The 20,482-nt window shown below is 45.3% G+C and overlaps 2 protein-coding genes across 8 annotated transcripts in view; one reads left to right on the forward strand and one right to left on the reverse strand.

Moving 5' to 3' along the window:
• Positions 1-20,482, reverse strand: part of FOXM1 (forkhead box M1) — a 44,085-nt gene that overhangs the window by 10,182 nt on the left and 13,421 nt on the right. For 5 of the 6 annotated variants that reach the window (XM_053256635.1, XM_053256634.1, XM_053256631.1 and 2 more), the window contains 5 exons: positions 18,372-18,514; positions 15,662-15,862; positions 13,742-13,870; positions 9,229-9,273; positions 4,009-4,087 (listed from right to left, as the gene is read on the reverse strand). In XM_053256635.1, coding sequence (XP_053112610.1) covers positions 4,009-4,087; positions 9,229-9,273; positions 13,742-13,870; positions 15,662-15,862; positions 18,372-18,514 — 597 coding nt within the window. The remainder of the gene's footprint in view (positions 1-4,008; positions 4,088-9,228; positions 9,274-13,741; positions 13,871-15,661; positions 15,863-18,371; positions 18,515-20,482) is intronic. The other variant, XM_053256632.1, reaches the window with a different exon arrangement.
• Positions 5,481-10,049, forward strand: LOC128327619 (uncharacterized). 2 transcript variants are annotated; one of them, XM_053256642.1, is made up of 2 exons: positions 5,481-6,564; positions 9,172-10,049. In XM_053256642.1, exons 1-2 carry the CDS (start codon positions 6,144-6,146, stop codon positions 9,381-9,383), a joined length of 633 nt encoding a protein of 210 aa, XP_053112617.1. In that variant the 5' UTR covers positions 5,481-6,143; the 3' UTR covers positions 9,384-10,049. The 2 variants fall into 2 exon arrangements, with proteins under 2 accessions (XP_053112617.1, XP_053112619.1); XM_053256644.1 differs by lacking the exon at positions 5,481-6,564 and adding an exon at positions 7,249-7,766.

Here is a 20,482-nt window from a genome sequence, read left to right on the forward strand (position 1 = left end):
ACAGTAAAATGGATGTGTGCTTTGAAAGGCAATGCAATGCAATGCAACAGCACTAAACCAACATGAAAAGTAATAAACAGTGATGGCATGGCCATGATGCACACCATATCAAAAATGTCCAACAAGTTAATTTTGTTTTTGCCCAAAGACACAAAACAGCACAGCCTTATGATGAAGTTAGGCTGGTGTTTGTTTGGTATCCTGAACATTCCATGAAGATGTAGATGAAAAACTGGAGGGAAAGGGTTAAAAATCTTAAATTATCACATTTCCTTAAAATAATTGTTTGTGCATATTAACAACAAAGCAGAACTGACTGAATAGGTAGCTGGCAAGATACTACAAGAACCTGAAGGCATGCATGGTAACAACTACTAGGAAGAACACTATTGTTTCATGTTCTTTGCATACAAGCATGAAGAAACTGACACAAAAATTTCAAGTAAGCACAGTTGACAGGGATGCTGTGACTATTATTCAGTCCCCAGATACAGATTTACTACTGTTGATGATTCCACTATATCCAGACGTGTCACTGTTAATAGGGAAAGAATGGGTAAGTGAATAACGCATACAGTAATTCACACATACTCCAGTGCCGGGGGGCAGGGGAAGTGGAGGGAGGGCTAAGTGCACCCTCCCCTGCACTTAAAGTCCTACCCCCCACCGCTTTGAGCCACCCCTGCCCATTTCCGTGCACATCCCTAGTATATATAACTGTACCGGTTCTTGCATGCAAACTAAGAAATGCAAGTTGAACAACTTCCTCCTACATTGGGCTCATTATTAACCATGACTCAAAGAGCTCAGTAGGCTACAAGCCTGCTAATCTGGTCTACTGTGAGCCACTCCCAACTTCCTGTGCCTGATCAACATGATTGGTCTATTGAATCTAACAGTAAATTTGTTCCGGTAATGCACACCAACCTACCTGCACCAGAAGCAATCCTAATTTCTAACAAACAGCATAGAATATAATGAACTGTGTGGGTGTTCAGATTCTCTGTGTCATACTATACCGGGAGTTAGACAACAGAGATAAAAACAACAGCAGATTAATTAACTGGTTATTTGTTTCAACAAAGTGCTGGGAAATGTTAACATAGTTCATTATTTTATAGTGTACTCTATTCTTCACATATGATTCTTGTATTTGCTATATTACAGTTCAGATATTTTAAAATATTTTCAATATTTCTTTGAGCATGAAACTATTTATATTCTTTGAATATGAAAACTTGTTTCCACAATGACACACTTAAAGTCTGTCTTCTTCTGTAATGGAGTCCACAGAACATTTTCGATATGGTGTATTTCTGGAAGTTCTGCTGCCTGTCACAACTGTGATTTGTACTTTTGTGAACATTATATTTGATTCTGAGTAAACAGCAATACAATAACAAGTTGTTCTAGTAAGAACTATTCAGCCAACCTTCCTTTCTTTGTCTCTACAACTGGACTAAATTTGGTTCAAATTGAGGTCTACAAGCTAGATCTCTGGCACTGCAAATGTTCATGCATCTGCCATCTTGTATCGGGATGGATGACATCATTACAAATTACACCATTGAGGTGATCCTGTGTGTCACTCACTTCAACGCTACCAAATCTGGTCCAAATCGGTTAGACAGTCCTCAAGTTAGTGCATTTGTGCCTCAAAAATTCACACATCTGCCATCTTGGATCAGGGTGGTTGACACCATCACAAACTATGTCACTGAGGTTTCCCCAAGTGCCCCTACAGCTGTAGCAAATATGGTTCAAATCGGTTAAGTGGTTCACAATTTAGCCCACTTGCGCCTCAAAGGTTTATGCATCCTCCATCTTGAATCAGGGTGGATGACATCATCACAGGCTATGCCATTGAGGTGTCCCTGTGTGTCACTCACTGCTACTACGCCATTGAGGTGTCCCTGCAACTGTACCTGATTTGTTTAATATTGGTCCAGGCGTTACAAAGTTGATGCGAGTGAATACACGGATGGACGGAGACACACACACACACACACACACACACACACACACACACACACACACACAGCAGGGTGATCTCATAAGCCTAATGGAAAGTAGGCTAAAAATGGTGACAAGCATTTGTGTTTTTTTCAGCTCATTGCTCTGCTCCGTCATTTGAAATAGTACTTCCTTGGTCAGGGATCTTGCACCTTCCTCAAGTTCTAGCACTGAGTGCCTTTCATAAAACAGGCTGGAAATCTTTGGGGTGAACAGTCTGGACAGAATAGGCATGGCTCCCCCAGCCCCGTTCCCTGTCTTTTCTGAAGGTGGTGATGAACCAGAGACCACCAGGGAAATGTTGTCCTCATCTGAGCTGGGGACAGGTTGGGCTGGGTGGGGAACTAGCTTCTCACCTTGGTTGCAGTCTCCTGAAGACTCTTAGGCAATGGGAACTGGAGGTATGGGCTTGGTTCTAGCAGTGCTAGAGGCAATTATGAGCAGGGCACAATCTTCAGCTGACATGACTGTGTGCTTCAATGCTCTCTGTTGGATGAGCTGGAGCATGGTAGGCAGGAAGAAGGGAAGCAGTAATATTCCTTGGAAGCAGCCAGGACCTTCATTTGGCCCTGGCTAGAGGTCACCGTGGCATAACGTTCCCACACAACCATCACCTTGCAGGTCCAAGAGCTCAGAATGGAACTTATCCCCATCAATTATCAGAGATGGAAAGGAGAAAGATCCTGCAGGCTAGGGTTCTTGAGGCTTATCACCCCTCTACATGTGCCTTTCCCCAGCATAGATTAAGAGCATGTCATCCAAAGCCAATGTGGATGGGTGGGGACAGTGCCTCTGCTTTTCCTGTTGCACTTGGCATCTGGGTTTCTCCTCTTGCCGCTCTCCTGATCTGATGAGAGGTCAGAGAATGGGCAGCCTGCATTCCTGGAACAGGACCAATGAGACAGTGGGGCAAGCTCCCTCTTGGTTTCCCCATGGGAGAAAAGGCTTCAAGCTCCCATAGGGATGAGGCAGATCACAAGGTAGCCCCTTGAGTATTTCAGGGCTGTGCCATCTTCCTCCTCCTGAGGGGGAGTTTTGCAAGGTGCGACTGTGCAGCCTCTCTTTATTTCTCTGTATTCAGACATTCTTTGCTACTAACTCTGAGAGAAGGAGAAAGCCCAAAAGACAAGAGTCCTAAAAGCCACTGGCTTAGGTACAGAGTCAAGAAAAAACCCTGCTCTCCCATCAAAGGCAGATGAAAACTGGGAGGGGCCTCCTACAAAGGTGGAGACAGAACGTTCAGCTAAGGCCTGCCTCTATAGACTGTTAGGAGTCCATAGAGTGTCCTCTTCCTCCTCCAAAGGAAAATGGTAGCATTGGACTAACTACAATGAATATTGTATGGATGTCTTGTGGCAGGGGAAGCACAACACCAACAATGCAGTTTAAAGATCTGTGAGCAAACTCATTGATTTCAAGCCAAGGGATTTTGGAGCCTCTCCAGATCCACGTGAAGCTCTTGTCATCCTCCTAAAGAGATTTATAACATCCCCACATAGAAGCTGCTGTCAGAATGTGAAGAGATCTGGAGCACATGCGACTGCCTTTTGCTGGATGAGACCAGGGATCCATCGATCCCAGTCCTGGCAGCAGCTCTTTAGGATCTCAGGGAGAGATCTAATTATCTTTCAACTGGCGGTGCCAGGGATTGGACCTGAGACCTTCTGCACATAAAATATGTGCTCTTGGGCAGTGCTAAGTCCTTGAAGCTGTCCTGTGGGAATGTAGACTCCCCCAGAAACCTCCCCCGGGCAGAGAACCCTCAGCCTGACCCTTGCAAGCAAGTCTGCCTTTTATCCCTTTGTAGCCAGCTGGAACCTGCGGAGTTTGTCTCCATCTCCTGGCTTGCTTTGCCATTTGCCCTTGCACACACATTGCCTGAATATCACCAACATGTGCTGAAACTTTCAATGGCATACTCCCCATTTCGTCAATTGCTCCTTAGAAAGAGAGCCTTTACTCTGGACATGGCAAAGGTACAGGACACACACTCACGTGCAGGCTGTGGCTCAGTTTTGCTGCCACTAGTGCCTCCCAGATTCTTCTGCAGATCTGGAGTGTGCCGTTTTTGCTGCTATAGTTGTTTTCGGGAGAGGGAGAGGGAGAGAAGAAAAGAAAAAGTTAGAGGAGCAACTGCTACTGTCCAGTCGCTTTGCTCAGAAGTGTGGATCCAGAGGGCTGTACAAGCAACGGAGCGGATATGCAACACCATATGGTTCTCTACTGCGGCATCACCTTCTGCTGTTAGCAGACATCACCTTTGCTGGCTGCTACCCAAGCGCCCACCAGAGCCAGAGGCAGCACAACAAAATCCCTTCAGCAACTGGGAGCTCTTCTGCAGAGGAGAAAAAAGAGAGCTGGTTTTGGTTATTCTCGCTGCCTGAGGAAAGGAGAAATATAAAAGATTAATGGTGCAGAATTCCACAGGGGCAACCATGTTAGTCTGTTACAGAAAAACAACAGGGAAGTCTTGTTCCGTTGTAAACACCAACCTATTTATTGTAGCATAAGCTCTCTTAGAATAGAACCCGCTAGCTCCACTCCATGAAAGTATACGCTACAACAAATGTCTTGGCCTTTATGAGGCCACAAGACTCTTTGTTGTAACAGTGCAGAGCGTCCTGGGGCAGTCAAGTTTCACATGCTTAAGTCCAGCAGCAGGAACTAAGGGAGAGGAAGTGCTGAGAGAAGCAAGGAGAGAGAAAGCTATCGGTAGAAAGGACTAAGCAGACGGAGTCAAGCTAGTTTACTACTTGCAGGTCTTCAGCATTAGCTGTCAGGATGCAGAAAGAAAGCAGGGATGTGCAGAACGTTTCGTGATTGGAACGTTTCAATTTGAAACAGGCCGTTCCGAGTGTTTTGAGCTCAAAACAGAACACCTTTCAAATAAAGGGCCTGTTTCAAGCTCGGAACAGAACCACCCTGTTTCGATCAGAACATTTCAATGTTCTGAGCGCCATTTGGAGGCTGCTTTCTCCTTGTGATTGGTTTCCTGGCACTGGCTTCTGATCTCCTTCCTTCTTAGCTGGCTTGCTATCATACAAATCAAGTGTTGTCGTGGGCAACTGTGCCCCCATTGGCTGGGGGGGGGGGATTTTAAAAATGTATTTAAGGGACTGGGAGGCCAGAGTGCACTTATGGTGTACCTCTCAGCAGAGGAAGAAGGATCAGAGAGACTGCAGCAGCACATACTGAGGGTGGTGTTGGTGACAGTTTGGCGCCTGCCTGACCCAATGGGGAGAGAGACAGAGAGTGCCTGCTAGCTAATCTGTCTCTCTCCTTCCCCCACCACTTTCCACCCTGTTTTTTGTTATTATACCAGCAGTCCCAGTGGCTTTAACTGGGTGCTGCTGCGGATTGTTTTTTCTTCTGTGGATTTTTCTTCTTCTCCTTGTAACCAGCCCCCAGTGCCTTTAATAGCTGGGGTGCTGTGCAGACTGCCCGCCCCCTTTCCTTTTGCAGCTCCAAGTTGCACCTTTGCTGCTGCCGTTTGCCTGGGTTGGAATTCATTTTTTATTTTTGTAGGCTGTGACTTCTGTCTGGTGAGCAGCCTGCCAGGATTTCTCTGTTTCCTCCCCCCACCCTTTTCTTTTTGGGTGGGTGGGTGTTCACCTGGTGCTTGACTGCCCTACCCCCAGCTGTTGTGTCTCAGCGTCTGCTCGGCCTGGGTGCCTTGGAGAGCAGCACTTGGCTAGACTCCAGTGGAAGATACCGGAAGGTAAACAACCCCACCCACCCCTGGTCAGGTTAGAGTTCTTTAAATAGGGCCTAGTTTGTGGAAGGGATGAGGTACTAGGTACATAGGACCGTAGGACAGGAGGGGTGGATTATATTAGGAGAGGCCACAGTAATCTCCTTCCCCTTATCCCTTTGTTGTTCATCACCCCCAAAAGCCCCCCCGAGAAATAACGCCTGCTTCTTTGGGGGGGGGGGATTTAATTTTTCTAGCTTCTGTGTGTGTACTATTCACTACAGCGCTATAGCTAGCACTGTGTGTGGTGCACACAACACAAATAGACCACTCCTGACCCCACATCCCTTTTAAAAATAACCATGTCTGTGTGGGTGTGAGGCAGAGCCAGGAACAGAGTGACAGGAAGGGGGAGGGGTAATGTTGGTTGTGGTGGGCAATGGCCAGAGAGGCCTACTCCTCAAGTCGTCCCCATTTTGTGCGGGCTCTCCTTTTGGGAGGAGGGCTAGAATTAGAGGGGAGGTCCTCCCCTGTTAGGGAAGAGGCTTTTCTTGTGGCAGCGGAAGAGATTGTGTTGGCTGCTAGCCCAAATGACACAGTCCCACCATCCTCCCCAAACCTCCTTGGCAGTGCAATCCCACGGTCTGAGACTGAGGAGGAGCTAGAGGAAGTCATTCCAGTTCCTGGATCTTGTCAGTCACAGACTGGTGGCGGCAGCCCCCAGAAGGAACCAGCAGCACCAGTACCACCATTACCGAAACAGGGCTGGACCGGCTCCAATGGCAGGGTGGTATGGGACAACTTTGAGCTCCGCCATGCAGAACCAACCCATGGTGACCCAACCCTACCGCAGGGCACAGGTAAGCAGGGGAAGGACCCTAAGCATCTTGGGATGTCAGGGATGCTGAAGCATCTGCAACGGCATCACCCAGGGGTCCCTGTCGGCAACAATAGGCCTGGTGTGCCCTCGACTCATGGTAAGGCACCTGCTCCAGCTCCCAAGCAGGGGAAGTTGCCTGTGTGGTGGGTGCAGTCAGTGGGCAAGCGGTCTGGTGGCCCAGAGCCTCATCTCATCACCTGGACCATTGCCAAGACAATCACTTTGGACAACCAGCCATTCCAGGTGGTGGAGAACACCGGCTTCCACCAGCTGCTCCAACTGCTTGCCCTCATGCGACAAGATCCCCTCATGCACCACCTTCAGCAGGTGGGTGGTGCCCTCCCTGTACTGGAGTGCAGGGAGGCCATGTCAGGACTGCTGCACGCAGCAGCACCTGACACAAGCATGCACTTCACTGCCGATCTGCAGACCAGCAGCAGTGGGCTGCATGCTTCTTTCCTGTCCCTCATGGTGCACTAGTGGGGGCAGGAGAGCAAGGAGGCATCCCCTCCCATGTAGCAAAGCACAGGTAGGCTCAGCTGCATGTGGAGATGGAAGACACTAACCACATGGCACATGGGTTGGTGGTGGCCATGGATTGCCAGGTGGAGGGATGGCTGTCCAGGCAGTCAAATCTTCACCAGGGGTTTATGGTGACCAACAATGCTCTGAACATAGTGAAGGAATCTGAGCAGCTTCATTTTGTGTCTATCCCTTGTGTGGCACACACTCTGAACCTGTTCAGGTGGGATGCGCTTGGCCTTTCTGGGGCTAAGGCCAGGCAAGACATTCTTACTGAGTGCCAGTCTGCTGCTGCCATGGCTGCTCTTGTGGACAGGTGCCGCAGGATAGCAGCTTACTTCCGCTGGAGCAAGAAGGGTAGGTAGATGCTCAAGGAAAGGCAGCTTGTGCTCGGCCAAACTGCACCTGATCTGTCAGGATGTTCCGACCCGGTGGAACTCCAACTTTCTCTTGTTCTCAGCACCTGCGGGAGCAAGAGCTGGCCATCCACGGCCTGGCAAGGAGGCGTGGCTTGGAAGTGTGCAGCCTATCCACCCGGGACTGAGCCCTTATTTCTGAGCACTCGAGAGCTGTTCTTTGTTGCCACAAACAGCTTGTGCACCGAGGCAGCAACGCTGCGCCAGGCTTTGCCCGCCGCTGTTCTCCTAGAGAAGACAATGGGTAAGCTCCAGTCCACACTGAACACTGGGGAAGCAATCACCTTGGCAGGTTGGCTGAGGACTGGAATGATGGATCAGCTCAAGACACCCTTGGGTGATTCAGCAGTGCATATTTTGTCCTGCCTCTGTGACCCAAGGGTGAAGGGAAAAGATCTGCCAGTGATGTTACTGCAGCGCAGGCACTGTGGCTAGCAGTGGATTCTGGATCAGTGATTCTTTTTTGGCCTGACTTTGAAATATGTGTTCTGTGTTGCGAGGGACAGATTCCCCACAAGCGAAATGGGCAAGCAGATGATTTTAAACTAATTTGTAATCTTTTCCCAAACTCCCCATAGGTTCCTATGGGGGTTTGGGGGAAAGGTTAGGGGTTTTTTTTTTATTGCCCGCTTGCCCATTTCTTTTCTGGGTTGGGTGGTAGATAGTACCCATCATGCCCTACCACACCATTCACTTTGGTGTCTCTAGGAGTTAACCATAGGGAACAATGGGGTGTTTAGAGTACCCCATTGTTCCCTATGGCCAGAACACTAAAAACATTCCATGTTTGTTCTGTCAAGGCTGGCTGTTTTGACGGAACAAATTCAAAAGTTTTTGGCCATCTGCGGTTCATTTTGAGCTCAAAACAAAATGCAAAATTTGTTTCGTGCACATCCCTAAGAAAGAGTTTATGTATAGTACATGCCTCCTGCTTCTCTCTGTCTCTGAAAGCACCCCAGAAAGATACACCGATATTTTTGCCAGGATGAGTGGTAATTTCACCTTGCTTTGTACTTTAAGCCAATTGGAATAACAGTAACAATAGAAATCCTAAAAATATGCTTGCTTGTACCTAAGACATGGGTTCCCCAGATAATATGGCATGAATACATTTACAAATATCTATCCATCAATCCAGTTAGTATATCTCGTAGGCCACTGTTCTTCACTGCAAGGTCTGAGAGCCAGTGGCAGCCCTCGACAGTTCTAAGTGTGGCTCCCTGACGAATGGTTTATTGGACCTGTGAGAAGCTTTGGCCAAAGCTGAATACTCTGCATAGTCCCCCTGGCACCATGCAGAGGCTACCATTTTCGCAGTGCAGTTCTGTATGTTGCCCAGCTTCAGTGGGGCTTCTTTAAGGGAAACAGCCCTTTGGAGCCCCTCAATTATTTTGGAAGGTGTGCACGGAGTGCTAGAAAATGAAGCCCTTCCCAACGCAATACAGTGAGAAATGGCTCTCAATTTGAAGTGTGGCTTTGCCAAAGTGGCCTCTGCTTGAAAAATAGTGAGGATCACTGTCATAGGCATTTCCCCCAATACTGAGCACGAGAGAGAGAGAGAGAGAGAGAGAGAGAGAGAGAGAGGAAGAAGGGGAAGCAGCAGGATGGGAACAGTCCCCACAGGTAAAGCATCCTCTATGCATCTGCAGCAACCAACAACATGGAAGAAAGAAGCCCAAGCCCCCAGCCAGGAGGGAAGGTCTTACTGATTCCAAGTGCTCGAGTGATGCCGAGGACCCTGCATCCAATGGCTGGTGGAGGCCAAGCATACAAAAGGAATAAAAAGGAAGTTATCAATCAAGTGGGAGAACAAACTCAGGCAGAAAAGACAACTACAGAACTACCTGCCTGTTCTCAGTAAGAAAATATGCTGAGTGCTCCGCTCACTAGCAAACTAATTCAGAACTACCTGTGATCTGAAGAGCATCCTTGTCTGAGGAGAGATTGCTGAGCACACAGCATACTTATTCACATTACCCGACAAAGAAATAGGGCCTTCTAAACACCCATTTTTAGAACTCCCTCCCAAAAGAATACCTTTAACCTATTCTGTTATATGTTTCAGAGGATAACATTGTTGTGATATGCTTTGAGCGGCAGTGGCTGAACTTTGAATTTGGTTATTGATTTTTAACCTGAGAAGGGGTGATTTTCTTAGTTGCTTTTGTTTTGATTTTAGCCATTTCTAAAATTGCTCTATTTCATTTGATTTTATTGTTGCCATGTGCTTTTATTATAGCTGCAACGTTGCCCAGCTCATTTAGTGGATTAGTCAGATTGGTCTAAAAGATGTTCCTGATTAACATTTATTTTAAATGTTGCTTCCCAATAAGGACATATATTAAAAATAACCAAAAATGTTGGGGTGGGGAGCACATGCCATCTTGGTATTCCTCCTCTCTCTTACACAGGAGGGAATGCCTCTTCTGCGCTAATGCATGCATAATCTAAAAATGAAGCAATAATGCTTTTTTCTCCAGAATGATTACATCCTCCATATGCAGACTCAATCTAATAATTAAAAGATTAAAACCCATGTGATGAATTGACTGGATTTTGTTTAACTGGGAGATACTCTCATTTGTATTATTACAAACATTCTAAGCCTATCCTGAGGGCTCAATGGAGCTTTGTGGAAGGACATACATTTAAAAAGGTTATTTATTTAATATATTTGTGTCTCTACAAGCTTGAGATTGCTCACAACTATCATCAGAAATGACATAACTGCAAAAAAATAAAATAAAAACCATAAAACCAAACTCCGCATGATGAACCTGGCTTTGATCTGTTTGACATTGTTGGCTCCATTTTAAAAGGGCCAAACTCTGTTTTGGCAGCCAGCAAACAGTCAGCCCTAAGGGTTATATGGCTTTTGTTACCTGCCACCAAAGCAACAAATCTTGGTTCTCTACTCCCGCTGGCCTACTTTATTGTTGTTCCATCAACTATAGGTGATGTAAATGCTCTAGAGGAATTTCCTCATTCTTGTCAGACTACCTCAGGGAAGTGTAAAATAGAAATTCTGTCCTTCCTGATCTTAATTAATAACTGTCAGGACACACTTTGAAGTCATAATCACTAATCACTTCCAGGGCATGCTTTGAAGGCCCAGTCTTTCTGAATCTATGGTTAGTGCCTAGATCTGAGATGATCTGTAAACCCCACTTATATCACCTTTAGCTCCATCATGGAAAAGAGGCAGAATACTCAATGCCAACCTTGTAATCAAGCCTTCCAAATGTATACACCCACACATTTTTTACTTGCAGGATCTGAGGGCATTAGAGAGGTTAAATATGTTTAAAACTGTTTTTCACCACGCCTCTGTGAATTCAACCTTTATTACGGTCAGAGACCAGCATAAAATATCATATACAGATTAAGTGTTAAAGGGATTGATAGTAATTATGGATTGCAAATCATAAAATTCACAAAAAGTTCAAAAACTAAGAATGATTATGTTTATAAAATAGATAAAATAATCACATGTTAATAACACGTTAATACTAAAAAAGCTTTTAAAAAGGATAATAAACTAACTAATACTATTTCTATTATAAAAGATTTTAAAAACTGAGAAAATGATCAATAGGGGGGCATAAAATATTAATACAACCAAGCAAACCCATTTAAAAATTGCAAAAAGCAATAAAAGCAAGAATTATAAAAGGCATTAAGAACAATAAAATCAAAGAAAAGGGAGACACGAGCAAATACAAAGTCTATCCAAAGTCACCGGAATTCAGACTGGGGCTAAAAGGGCTCACAGCCCGTCAACCTCTGACAATTGCCACCACACAAAACCTGGCAACACTGTATGTAAATGGCAGGCTACCATGCCTCTGTGGGCAGAGGCTGCTTCAACAGCCCTGAAGTGCTAATAACATTCCCAGTGGCCAGCTTATGTTGGTCACCATTTCCCCCCTCTCTAGAATGTGCCAGGAAATGACTCTGCATCACACTGTGGGGTCATTTGCTAGGATAAATTATGGCTGGGACAAGTCGGCTGCTAGCAATATTATTAAGCATTGCTGAAACAGACACTACCTACAGAGACATGACAACAAACAGTTTTTTAAAAATACATAATTTCTTCCAGTGCCACTCACCCCCCAAACAATTCCACCAGTAGTGGAATCCAGTGGTGACCACCAGGCAAATGGTTAAAGAAAAGATGGCTAAATGAAATAAGACAAATAATGATTCCATATCTAGTGTGCTTGAAACCTCATCTTAGAATAAGCTTTCGCAATTGGCTGTTAACAGGCCCTGCCTCTTGCACTGTTACATGTAAGTCATTAAGGCTAATCACATGACCAGAGGTGGGGAGGGCAGGGGGAAGGCTGTGCTGAATTGACCTCCCCCCGCCCACACCAGACGATTGCTGGCTTACCCTAGCTGCATGGTCCGGGTGTTAACACACACACCTGCAGTCTCAGGAGCTGTGTGGCATCGGGTATCCCACAATGCAATGCACAATGAACACAGTGCATTAACGGAATCCCCTGGGTGCTCTAGGCACCTGTCTCTGTGCCTGCATGGGCTGCAAACAGCCCAGGTGACCACACGAGCAGTTAGCCAGGGTTAAGGGTGCACTCTTAAGCCCTGGTTAAAAGCCAGGGCAGAAAGCCCCGGGTTTGACAGCACCGCACCGCCAGGCTTGATCCTGGCAGTTCTCATGCGCAGCCTGGGCTTCCCTAGCCTGGGTTAGGCTGAGTGTGAGAATAGCTTCATTGACTGGTCCATGACACTATGGCTGGGTGGACACCCTTTACCTCAATCTGTAATAATAATAAATAATCATAATAAATAATCATAATAAATAATATTTGTATGAACTGTATTAAGAGGCCTATGAATTTGAACCATTGTGCGTACCTATGAGCTGAATCACTCTTCTGCACTATATATTACTGTAGTACAGGAGTCAAATAGTTTGGTTTTATATGAGGAGGTAAGCCACTTCCAAATGCCTAGAGGTCTAAAAGAAAAGTAGAATGGCTCATTTGGGATGATCGCAAGTAATAACTGCCATTTTTGGTGAGAATTTTCAGTATGAACCAGGCTGAGAGTGCAAAGTTAGGAGCTTAATAACGAGTTTTTCTTGGTTTTGTGTTTCCTTACACACTCACCAATAAAAATAAACTCAATTCTCTAAAAAAGAAACAACACAATATATTGCAGCCAGCAGCTTATATTGCCCAGATGTACAGCATCCCTTTACTGACCAAAGGCTCTTTTACAGCTCTTCCTAAAGGCCAGAAGCGATTAACCTCACCTAAGGTGGCGCAGTGGGGAAATGCTTGACTAACAAGCAGAAGGTTGCCGGTTTGAATCCCCACTGGTACTATATTGGGCAGCAGCGATACAGGAAGATGCTGAAAGGCATCATCTCAAACTGCAAGGAAGGAGGCAATGGTAAACCCCTCCTGTATTCTACCAAAGAAAACCACAGGACTCTGTGGGCGCCAGGAGTCGAAATTGACTTGATGACACACTTTAAATTTCACCAAACAATGATCACACACATTCAAGCCTACCCATAAGGACTATACCCCTTTACATTAAAGCTCAGATCTTCATTATGTTCAATTAGAATCCCAATTAAGCACTAATTCTGGGCTTGCAAAATATACATTGATGCAGTATTGCCTCCGGCTCACATGCTCCCTCTGTGAGGGAATCACAGAGTCAATAAGTACTTCCATGGCTGGTTCAGCAGCAAACCAGACTCTGATCCTGCTTTGCAGGAAAACCATGGTTGGTACAAATAATAGTTGATCTGGCTTGGACAAAATGGCAAACCATGATCAGCCATTAAACTAGATGCAGAACCTTCTTATTGCCACAAGCAAGGAAGGAGGAAAGGAAAAGGGAAGGAGAGAGTGTACAAGCCTGAAATGTGTGCTCATTATCCTAAACCATGGTTTAGTGTTGTTTAATAGCCATACTTTAAAAGGGGCCAATTTCTGTGGTTGCTGCATTTTGAAAGGATGAACCACAATTATCTGGTCGTTGCAGACAAACACTATAACTATGAACAGTGTGGGGCGGGGTGCTTCAGACCGCTTAAACTCAGGGGCGCAGTTGCTAGTGCACTCAAAGGGATGCTGCATGTGAGCGTCCTCAGTTTTGATAACATAAAAACACGGCTTAGGCCTTTCAGAGTCCAGGAATTGGGGAGCAAACATATTTTCTGTCTTAGAAGGTACTCACCTTGAACACCTGGTCCAGTGTCAGATAGCGGTTAGCTTCAGGGTGAATAGTCCAGAAGGAGATTTTGCCATTGGCAGATGTCTCCCGAACAAACATATCATGAAGGGAAAGATTGTGTCGTATGGAATTCTGGATGGGAGAGGAAAAATTTTTCAGTTACTGAACAAAGGTGAATTATTCAGGTGAAGTCCTGGAAACCCTGAAACGCTTTGATTTTCATCCTTTTGTACGTACATCTATGGCCTAATTAACATGATTAGCAGATGGCGAAAGTGAAATTGTTCCTGGCCTCTAACACATGAGAGAGAGAGAAAGAGAATGAATGATTATAGGTAGCTGAATGTGTGATCTAATGAAAGGAGTTGTATTTGAGGGGACATTTGGTGACTGGAGAGTTCTGTTAGTGATTGATGTGTGATGGCTAATTCACATATGCAAACCTTCATGATGTTGGAGTTATCTAGTAATGACCATGCATGAATGAAGCAGGCTGTATTCTTCATTTACCATTCATTCTAGTTACCACCACAAGCTTTTTGTACTTACCTTCAAAGTTCTCCATGGCCTTGCCCCTTCCTCCTTTCCTTCCCTCCTCCATCCCCTATTCAATTATACTTCTTCCCATGACCTTAGCCACTCCAGGTCCATGACTCTCAACCATCCACAGGTCTCCTGTTTCCTCAGATGTCTCTGTGTTTTCTCCCTTGTTGGCCCTTACGCTTGGAACTGCATCCTTGCCTGATGCCTCTCCGTTTACTTTTTAAAACCTGCCTTTTTTGTGAGGTGTTTGGAACAACCGCTTAATCACCATTCCCCACAGTAACTAAGCTTAAATCCCTATACATGAAAAAATCCCATATTCTTCTCCTGTATATCGCTACTTCAGTTTCTCTCCCCTTCCTCTGTTGTCTCTTTTGTGTCAATTGGCCGCTTCAAATGATACTGGCCCAGCACATGTGAAGAAACAGGGGGTTGGGGCGGGCACCCAAAGTGCACTTATCAGGATGTCTTCCACAGATGTTCTGACATCTCCCCAGCATGTCCTTTGATTGAGTGAATGGGCTCTGAATGATACTTTATATAAATAATAATCACCAATCTTCCCAAACACTCTGAAGTATCTAGAACATGTCAAGATGAAGGAGAAATGGTTAGATAATTACCAAAGATTTTGCTAACACTTTCTTATTTAATAACAGCCACGCATGTTTCATGTATTCCATGCAGTTCTCTCCCTATCTGAATTTACTTACCTGGACCAAGGCCTAGTTCACATATACATGTTCATCACTTCATGGCTGTAATATCAGCTATCTGCATATGTGAAGCAGCCATCACACTTCAAAACACTACAGATAGGAAAGTTCTGTCACCTCAAGCACAACCCTCTTCAATGGAGACAATTCACACACGCCACTAGGACCATTCAAATGCTGAAGGTCATTCAGCAAGACACTGCATATACAAACAGTAGTCCCTCTAATTTTTTTCATCTCTGTGTGGAACGAGTTTTGTTCTGGGTGGCAGTATCAAGGCAGTGTGCGCACACCTGCATTCAGAGTGGGGCCTTCCTGAGTGGGATCTAAAATGAATGAGCAGACTTCCAAAAACTTGTGAGCACATGCGCACGCCTTAGAGGGAACAGTGAATACAAATGGCCCTTGGTGATGTGAATTGTACAGAGCTACTCTTGCAATAATCCAGGACAGTTTCTCCACAGACGGCAGCTGTCTGTACATTGTACACTCTCTCCTTCAGAGACTGGGGAGGCAGGGACCATGAACAGGGGTACAGGGATGTAGCTATAATTGAGTGGATGGGTTCAAAGAACCCGGGCTCCCAGCTCCTGAGGGACCCCGGCTCCATCCTTCCCTACGAGGGGCTGCCAGGGAGAGGGGTGAAGGCCAGATGTTTGGTTACCTTCCAGCCTGGTTTGGCTACATGCTTGAAATAAGGGAAATGGTCCTCAATCCAGGTGTAGATGTCTTTCAGCATCATGCGCTTCTTCTCAGTGCTGTTGATGGCAAACTGGATCATAGCCATATAGGAGTAGGGCGGACGTTCAGAAAAGGACTCATGCCATGAGGTAGTACAGGAAGAAGCTGTGGAACCTTCCTCAGCCTGGTGAGAAGAAAAGACGACGACAATATGAAAGGCACAGATTTCACAGAAAGCCCTCTGGGTCCCGCTGAACCAAACTGGACCTCTCAGTAGGACAGGAATAGCTAACTGACTGATCAAATATTGCCAGATATTTAAAGTGTGAATTTAGTTGAAGTTAAATTCCCTGCTCACTGGGCAAAGAGGCACCTTTTAGTGTGGTGGCTCTCCTATATTTTGGCAGTGGGGATCAACTGCCCCCATTCACACCAGCATAGCGTCCCTCCCAGTGGCGCTGATATCTCTTTTATGTTTCTTTTTTAGACTGTGAGCCCTTTGGGACAAGGAGCCATCATCTCTTTTCTTTGCTATGGAAGCTTTAAGAACTTTTTTGTGTTGAAAAGCAGTATATAAGTATTCTTAATAAACAAATGAATGGTGAGGCTTAGGAAAGCCCAAGTTACCTAACAATGAAAAATGTGAAAATTTAAAAAAATGTGAAAATGAAAAATGTGAAAATGTGAAAATGAAAAAAAAAAAGTTACCTAACAATGAAAAATGTGAAAACATAGAGGTCATTCACATGACCAGACGGGTGGGGGTGGCAGGTGGGAAAGCTGGTTAAACTCATCTCCCACCCACCCCGACGACTGCTGCCAAGTTGCTGGGAGTGTGGACTGCGCGCCACGATGATCCATACTGTGTGCCGCAGCGTGGAGTTCCAGAGGCCAGGACAATGTGTCCTGGCTTCCGGAGATCCCACAATGCACCATGCGACATGCACAATGCATTGGGGATTCCCTCAAGAGATGGGTGCTCTAGGCACCCATATCTGTGTCCGCTGGGGCTAAACATAGTCCCAGTGAACACACAATCCTGGAGGCCGGGTTAAGGTCTTGCTCAAGCCCTTAACCCTGGCTAAGGACTGGGCTTAAAAGAGGGGCTAGGTGGCACTGCCCACTGGGATCAGGCCCAATCCCAGCAGTTCTCATGTGCAGCCTAACCCAGGCTGGGCTTCCCTAGCCTGGTTTAGGGTGCATATGAGAATAGCCTCATAGTGTGGTGTACTTAACCGGAATCAGGTTTAAATTCCTGCTCAGTCAAAAAGCTCATTGGGTGGCCCTGGGTAAGTTGCTGCCTCTGAGCCAAACCTACCCCACAGGGTTGTGGTGAGAGAAAAAGACAGTGTACAGTGCCCAAAGCTCAATGAAAGAAGGGAATGGGATAAAAAATTTAACAAGAAAATAAGCATTTGCTTTTAACAACTGCCTAGTGGTGTAGCGGGGAAGCAAGAGGTTGCTGGTTTGAATCCCCACTGGTATGTTTTCCAGACTATGCGAAACACCTATATCGGGTAGCAGCGATATAGGAAGATGCTGAAAGGCATAATCTCATACTGCATGGGAGGAGGCAATGGTAAACCCCTCCTGTATTCTACCAAAGACAACCACAGGGCTCTGTGGTCGCCAGGAGTCGACACCGACTTGATGGCACAATCTTTTCTTTTAACAGTTGCAAGCATTTCTTTAACAGTTATAAACAGTTATAATTTGAAACAATATCACACAAATATAAATTTATGTACATTATATTCAAAAGCAGAGTTGTTCATTTGAACTGTCACAAAAGATATGTTCAATTGACCAATCAAAAAATTGTTTGTAGGATGCAATCTTATACACACGTCCCATCAAACTTAATAGGACTTACTTTTGAGTAGACATTACAAGATTGTGCTCTAAAGCATTACATTTCATAAAACCAACACAAAGAAAAAATAAGTTAATCTTCAACAGGTTTGATAATTGTGGTGCTTAGAAAAACAAACGAGTTACTGTTCCTGTGAAACCAAGAAATTAAGTTTATTTAAAAATGTAATATGATAACTAAACTATGGTAGGTATCATTTCTAAAGTTTGCAGGACCAGCAAGTGATCAGAACAACTGTTGCTGCACAGGTTCACCTTGCCTGCAACACAGCTGGTAGGCAAGCAGCCCTAAAAATTGACACCAGAATGAAACAAAAACAGGAAAGCTGCCCTCTACACAGTAGCATTCTTGCCTGCATGAAATATCTGACAATATCTGGGCTTGTTCAGATGACATGTGATCAAATGACAATATCTGACCGATCGATCAGATATTTGACCAGCATGCAACTTGTCAAAATGGCTTGCAGCAAGTCTTCTTAGCTATACAGGATTTCCAGGGTGCAACTTGGAGATCCCTCTTGTACTTTTAAATTCACCACTGACTCAGGAGGAGAGGCATTGGCGGCTTCTCCCACCCATTTTTCCTGTGGTGTTTTGTCTGCCTCCCTTCCTCACCTGGTGCCCTCCTCACCATAGTGGGCAGAAGAGGGGGTCAGACCAGAATATGGAAGCCGGGGAATGGATGGGAGAAGTCTCTGCTGCTTTGTCTCCTGAGGCACCTATGGATGTAAAGTATCATGCAGCTGGGAGGCCCTAGGAATGTCCCATGCTTTAGCTTCCACATCCTTGGGCTTTGTTTGACTATGCACCTTGCTTACCTTGATTGTTTTCTGCTTGGGAGTCAAGTTCTCCTTCTCTGTTTCTTTTTTCTCATTGCAAGGGTTCAGTCCACTGGAGCTCATTGTGCCCAACCACTGGATGTTAGTCAGACTGCTGCCCAGGCTACAGCTTTCCCCACTGTCTGGATGGATACAAACTCATGGTTGTCATTATGCCATCCCAAATCCCCAAGAGGAGGCTTCAAGCCTGCTCGTTAAGCTAAATTCAAAGATCAAGTATCTCAGAACCTTGGAGACCCTCAATGGAGTTTTGATCACACCACTTGAGTCAAATCAACTGAGTCGTTTCAAAACCTGGGTGTCATCTATTCAGGCTACCAATAAGGAAACAACGAAAGACAAAACCTCAGTGGTGCACTCAAATACGGTTCAATGTAGGCCCCATGCATTTTGAGTGGATATCTTTTTTCAGGGGCACTGAAGAAGCAAAGCTGAAGTTCAGAACTAAAGCCCTTGCATTATGGATATGGCAATTCTCAGATAAAGAAGGGAGATAAGGCCTCAACAAATTTTCCTTGGCTCTAGAGCCAATCCCAAAATTTAGGAGCTGGGCTGCCTTCCGTTGCATGGGTGGGTGTGTGGCGGTGGTGGGGAGAATTACCATTCACCCCCAGTAATGAACTCCACTCCATAGGGAGCGGGTGGACTCACCTCCTTGCTTGCTCACCCCTCCTAGTCACATCTGTCTGGCTCAGGCAGGCAATGGACAGGCACGACCAGGAGGAGTGAGCAAGCAAAGTGGAGGCGGGTTGGTCCATCACGTGCCAGAGGCAGACAGATGTGACCAGGAAGAGGAAGGAGCAACCCATCCCACCTTGCTTGCTCACTGCTTCTCCTGGTTGTGTCTGTCTGGCTCAGGCAGGCGATGGACTGATGTGAGCAGAAGTGAGGGGGACGACTTCCCCACTTTGTTTACTCATTCCTTCTGGTCACATTGGTTAAGTGTGGTGCCCAGGTGCTACACTTAAATTTTCAGGCACTAAGACGAGCAGACACCTGGGAATTCTCTCTCTCTTTTTTTTTGCAAATTCAATTTTTATTGATTTTAAGAATAACAATATTATCATTCATTAAAAATACACACAAAAAGGGAGGACTTCCCGCTCACATTTCTTCGTGAATCAACAACTATAAAATTTACCCTTGCTATGATAATAAATCAAAACATAAGTTCAAACCCTTACAAACATAATTAATCTAACCAACCTGCGATTTATACTAAATTTCAAACCCTGCTGTCAAGTCCGACACCTGGGAATTCTCAAAGCTCTGATATATATGATGGTTAAGGAATATTACATTCCCTTCTTATTACTATGATTTGTTTATATGGACCTAATTGCAACTTATTAAGCTTTTATCAGTATTTACTAGAAGATATATTGGAATTCAGGGATACAGAACTGTTACTGACAGGAGATTTATATATGGCGGTTAGCCCTTTCTAAATGGTCAAGAGGCTGTTTGTGGGAGGGGTGGAGTTTACTAATAAAATTCTCAAGAAATCAGAAACATAGCTAGGTGACTGGAAAATAGATGCTTTGCAGTTCTTTAACTTGGGCTCAAGGGAACACACACTATGCAAATAGACACAGGTCCTGTTTCAGTGTTGTTTATATCAGTGGCCAACTTCCTCACTTAATGTGCAGAGATGCTGTGCACAAAGCTCCTCTGCTGCAATTACTGTATTTATACTGAATCTCAGACTATTTCCCCTAAATATACGCATAATCTGCATTTAATCCCTATTTTTAAAGGAGCTCATTTTAAATTCAGAGTTGTCTTGTATTCCATTAAATACAGTAGTTGTCATGCCCCTGTGTCGTCAGACAGCGAAGGGGAGGAGGAATCTGTCAGTCCTCCAGCCATTGCAGGGGTACCTGAAGGGCAGAGCCCAGCTGTTGGTCCACAAGAGACAGCTGAAGCAGGACCGGTTGCAGTTCCAGGACAAGCAGAGCAGTCAGAGCACCGGAGATGGGGAGTGGAGAGCAGGAACCTGAGTTAAAGAGGGAGCCCCCTCTGATTCCACTACAAAGGAGAGTTACAAGACGCCAACACCAGCTGGAGACTATCGGAAGGAGCAAACGTCT

The sequence above is a fragment of the Hemicordylus capensis genome, chromosome 5 (assembly GCF_027244095.1).
Source record: "Hemicordylus capensis ecotype Gifberg chromosome 5, rHemCap1.1.pri, whole genome shotgun sequence".
Lineage (NCBI taxonomy): Eukaryota > Metazoa > Chordata > Lepidosauria > Squamata > Cordylidae > Hemicordylus > Hemicordylus capensis.

What these genes read in the sequence shown, in the direction of transcription:
- LOC128327619 (XM_053256642.1), top strand. Translation starts at nt 6,144, where the DNA reads ATGGCCAGAGAGGCCTACTCCTCAAGTCGTCCCCATTTTGTGCGGGCT. An exon ending in AACCCTACCGCAGGGCACAG is followed by an intron (nt 6,565 to 9,171) that starts GTAAGCAGGGGA and finishes ATGCATCTGCAG; the next exon opens with CAACCAACAACATGGAAGAA.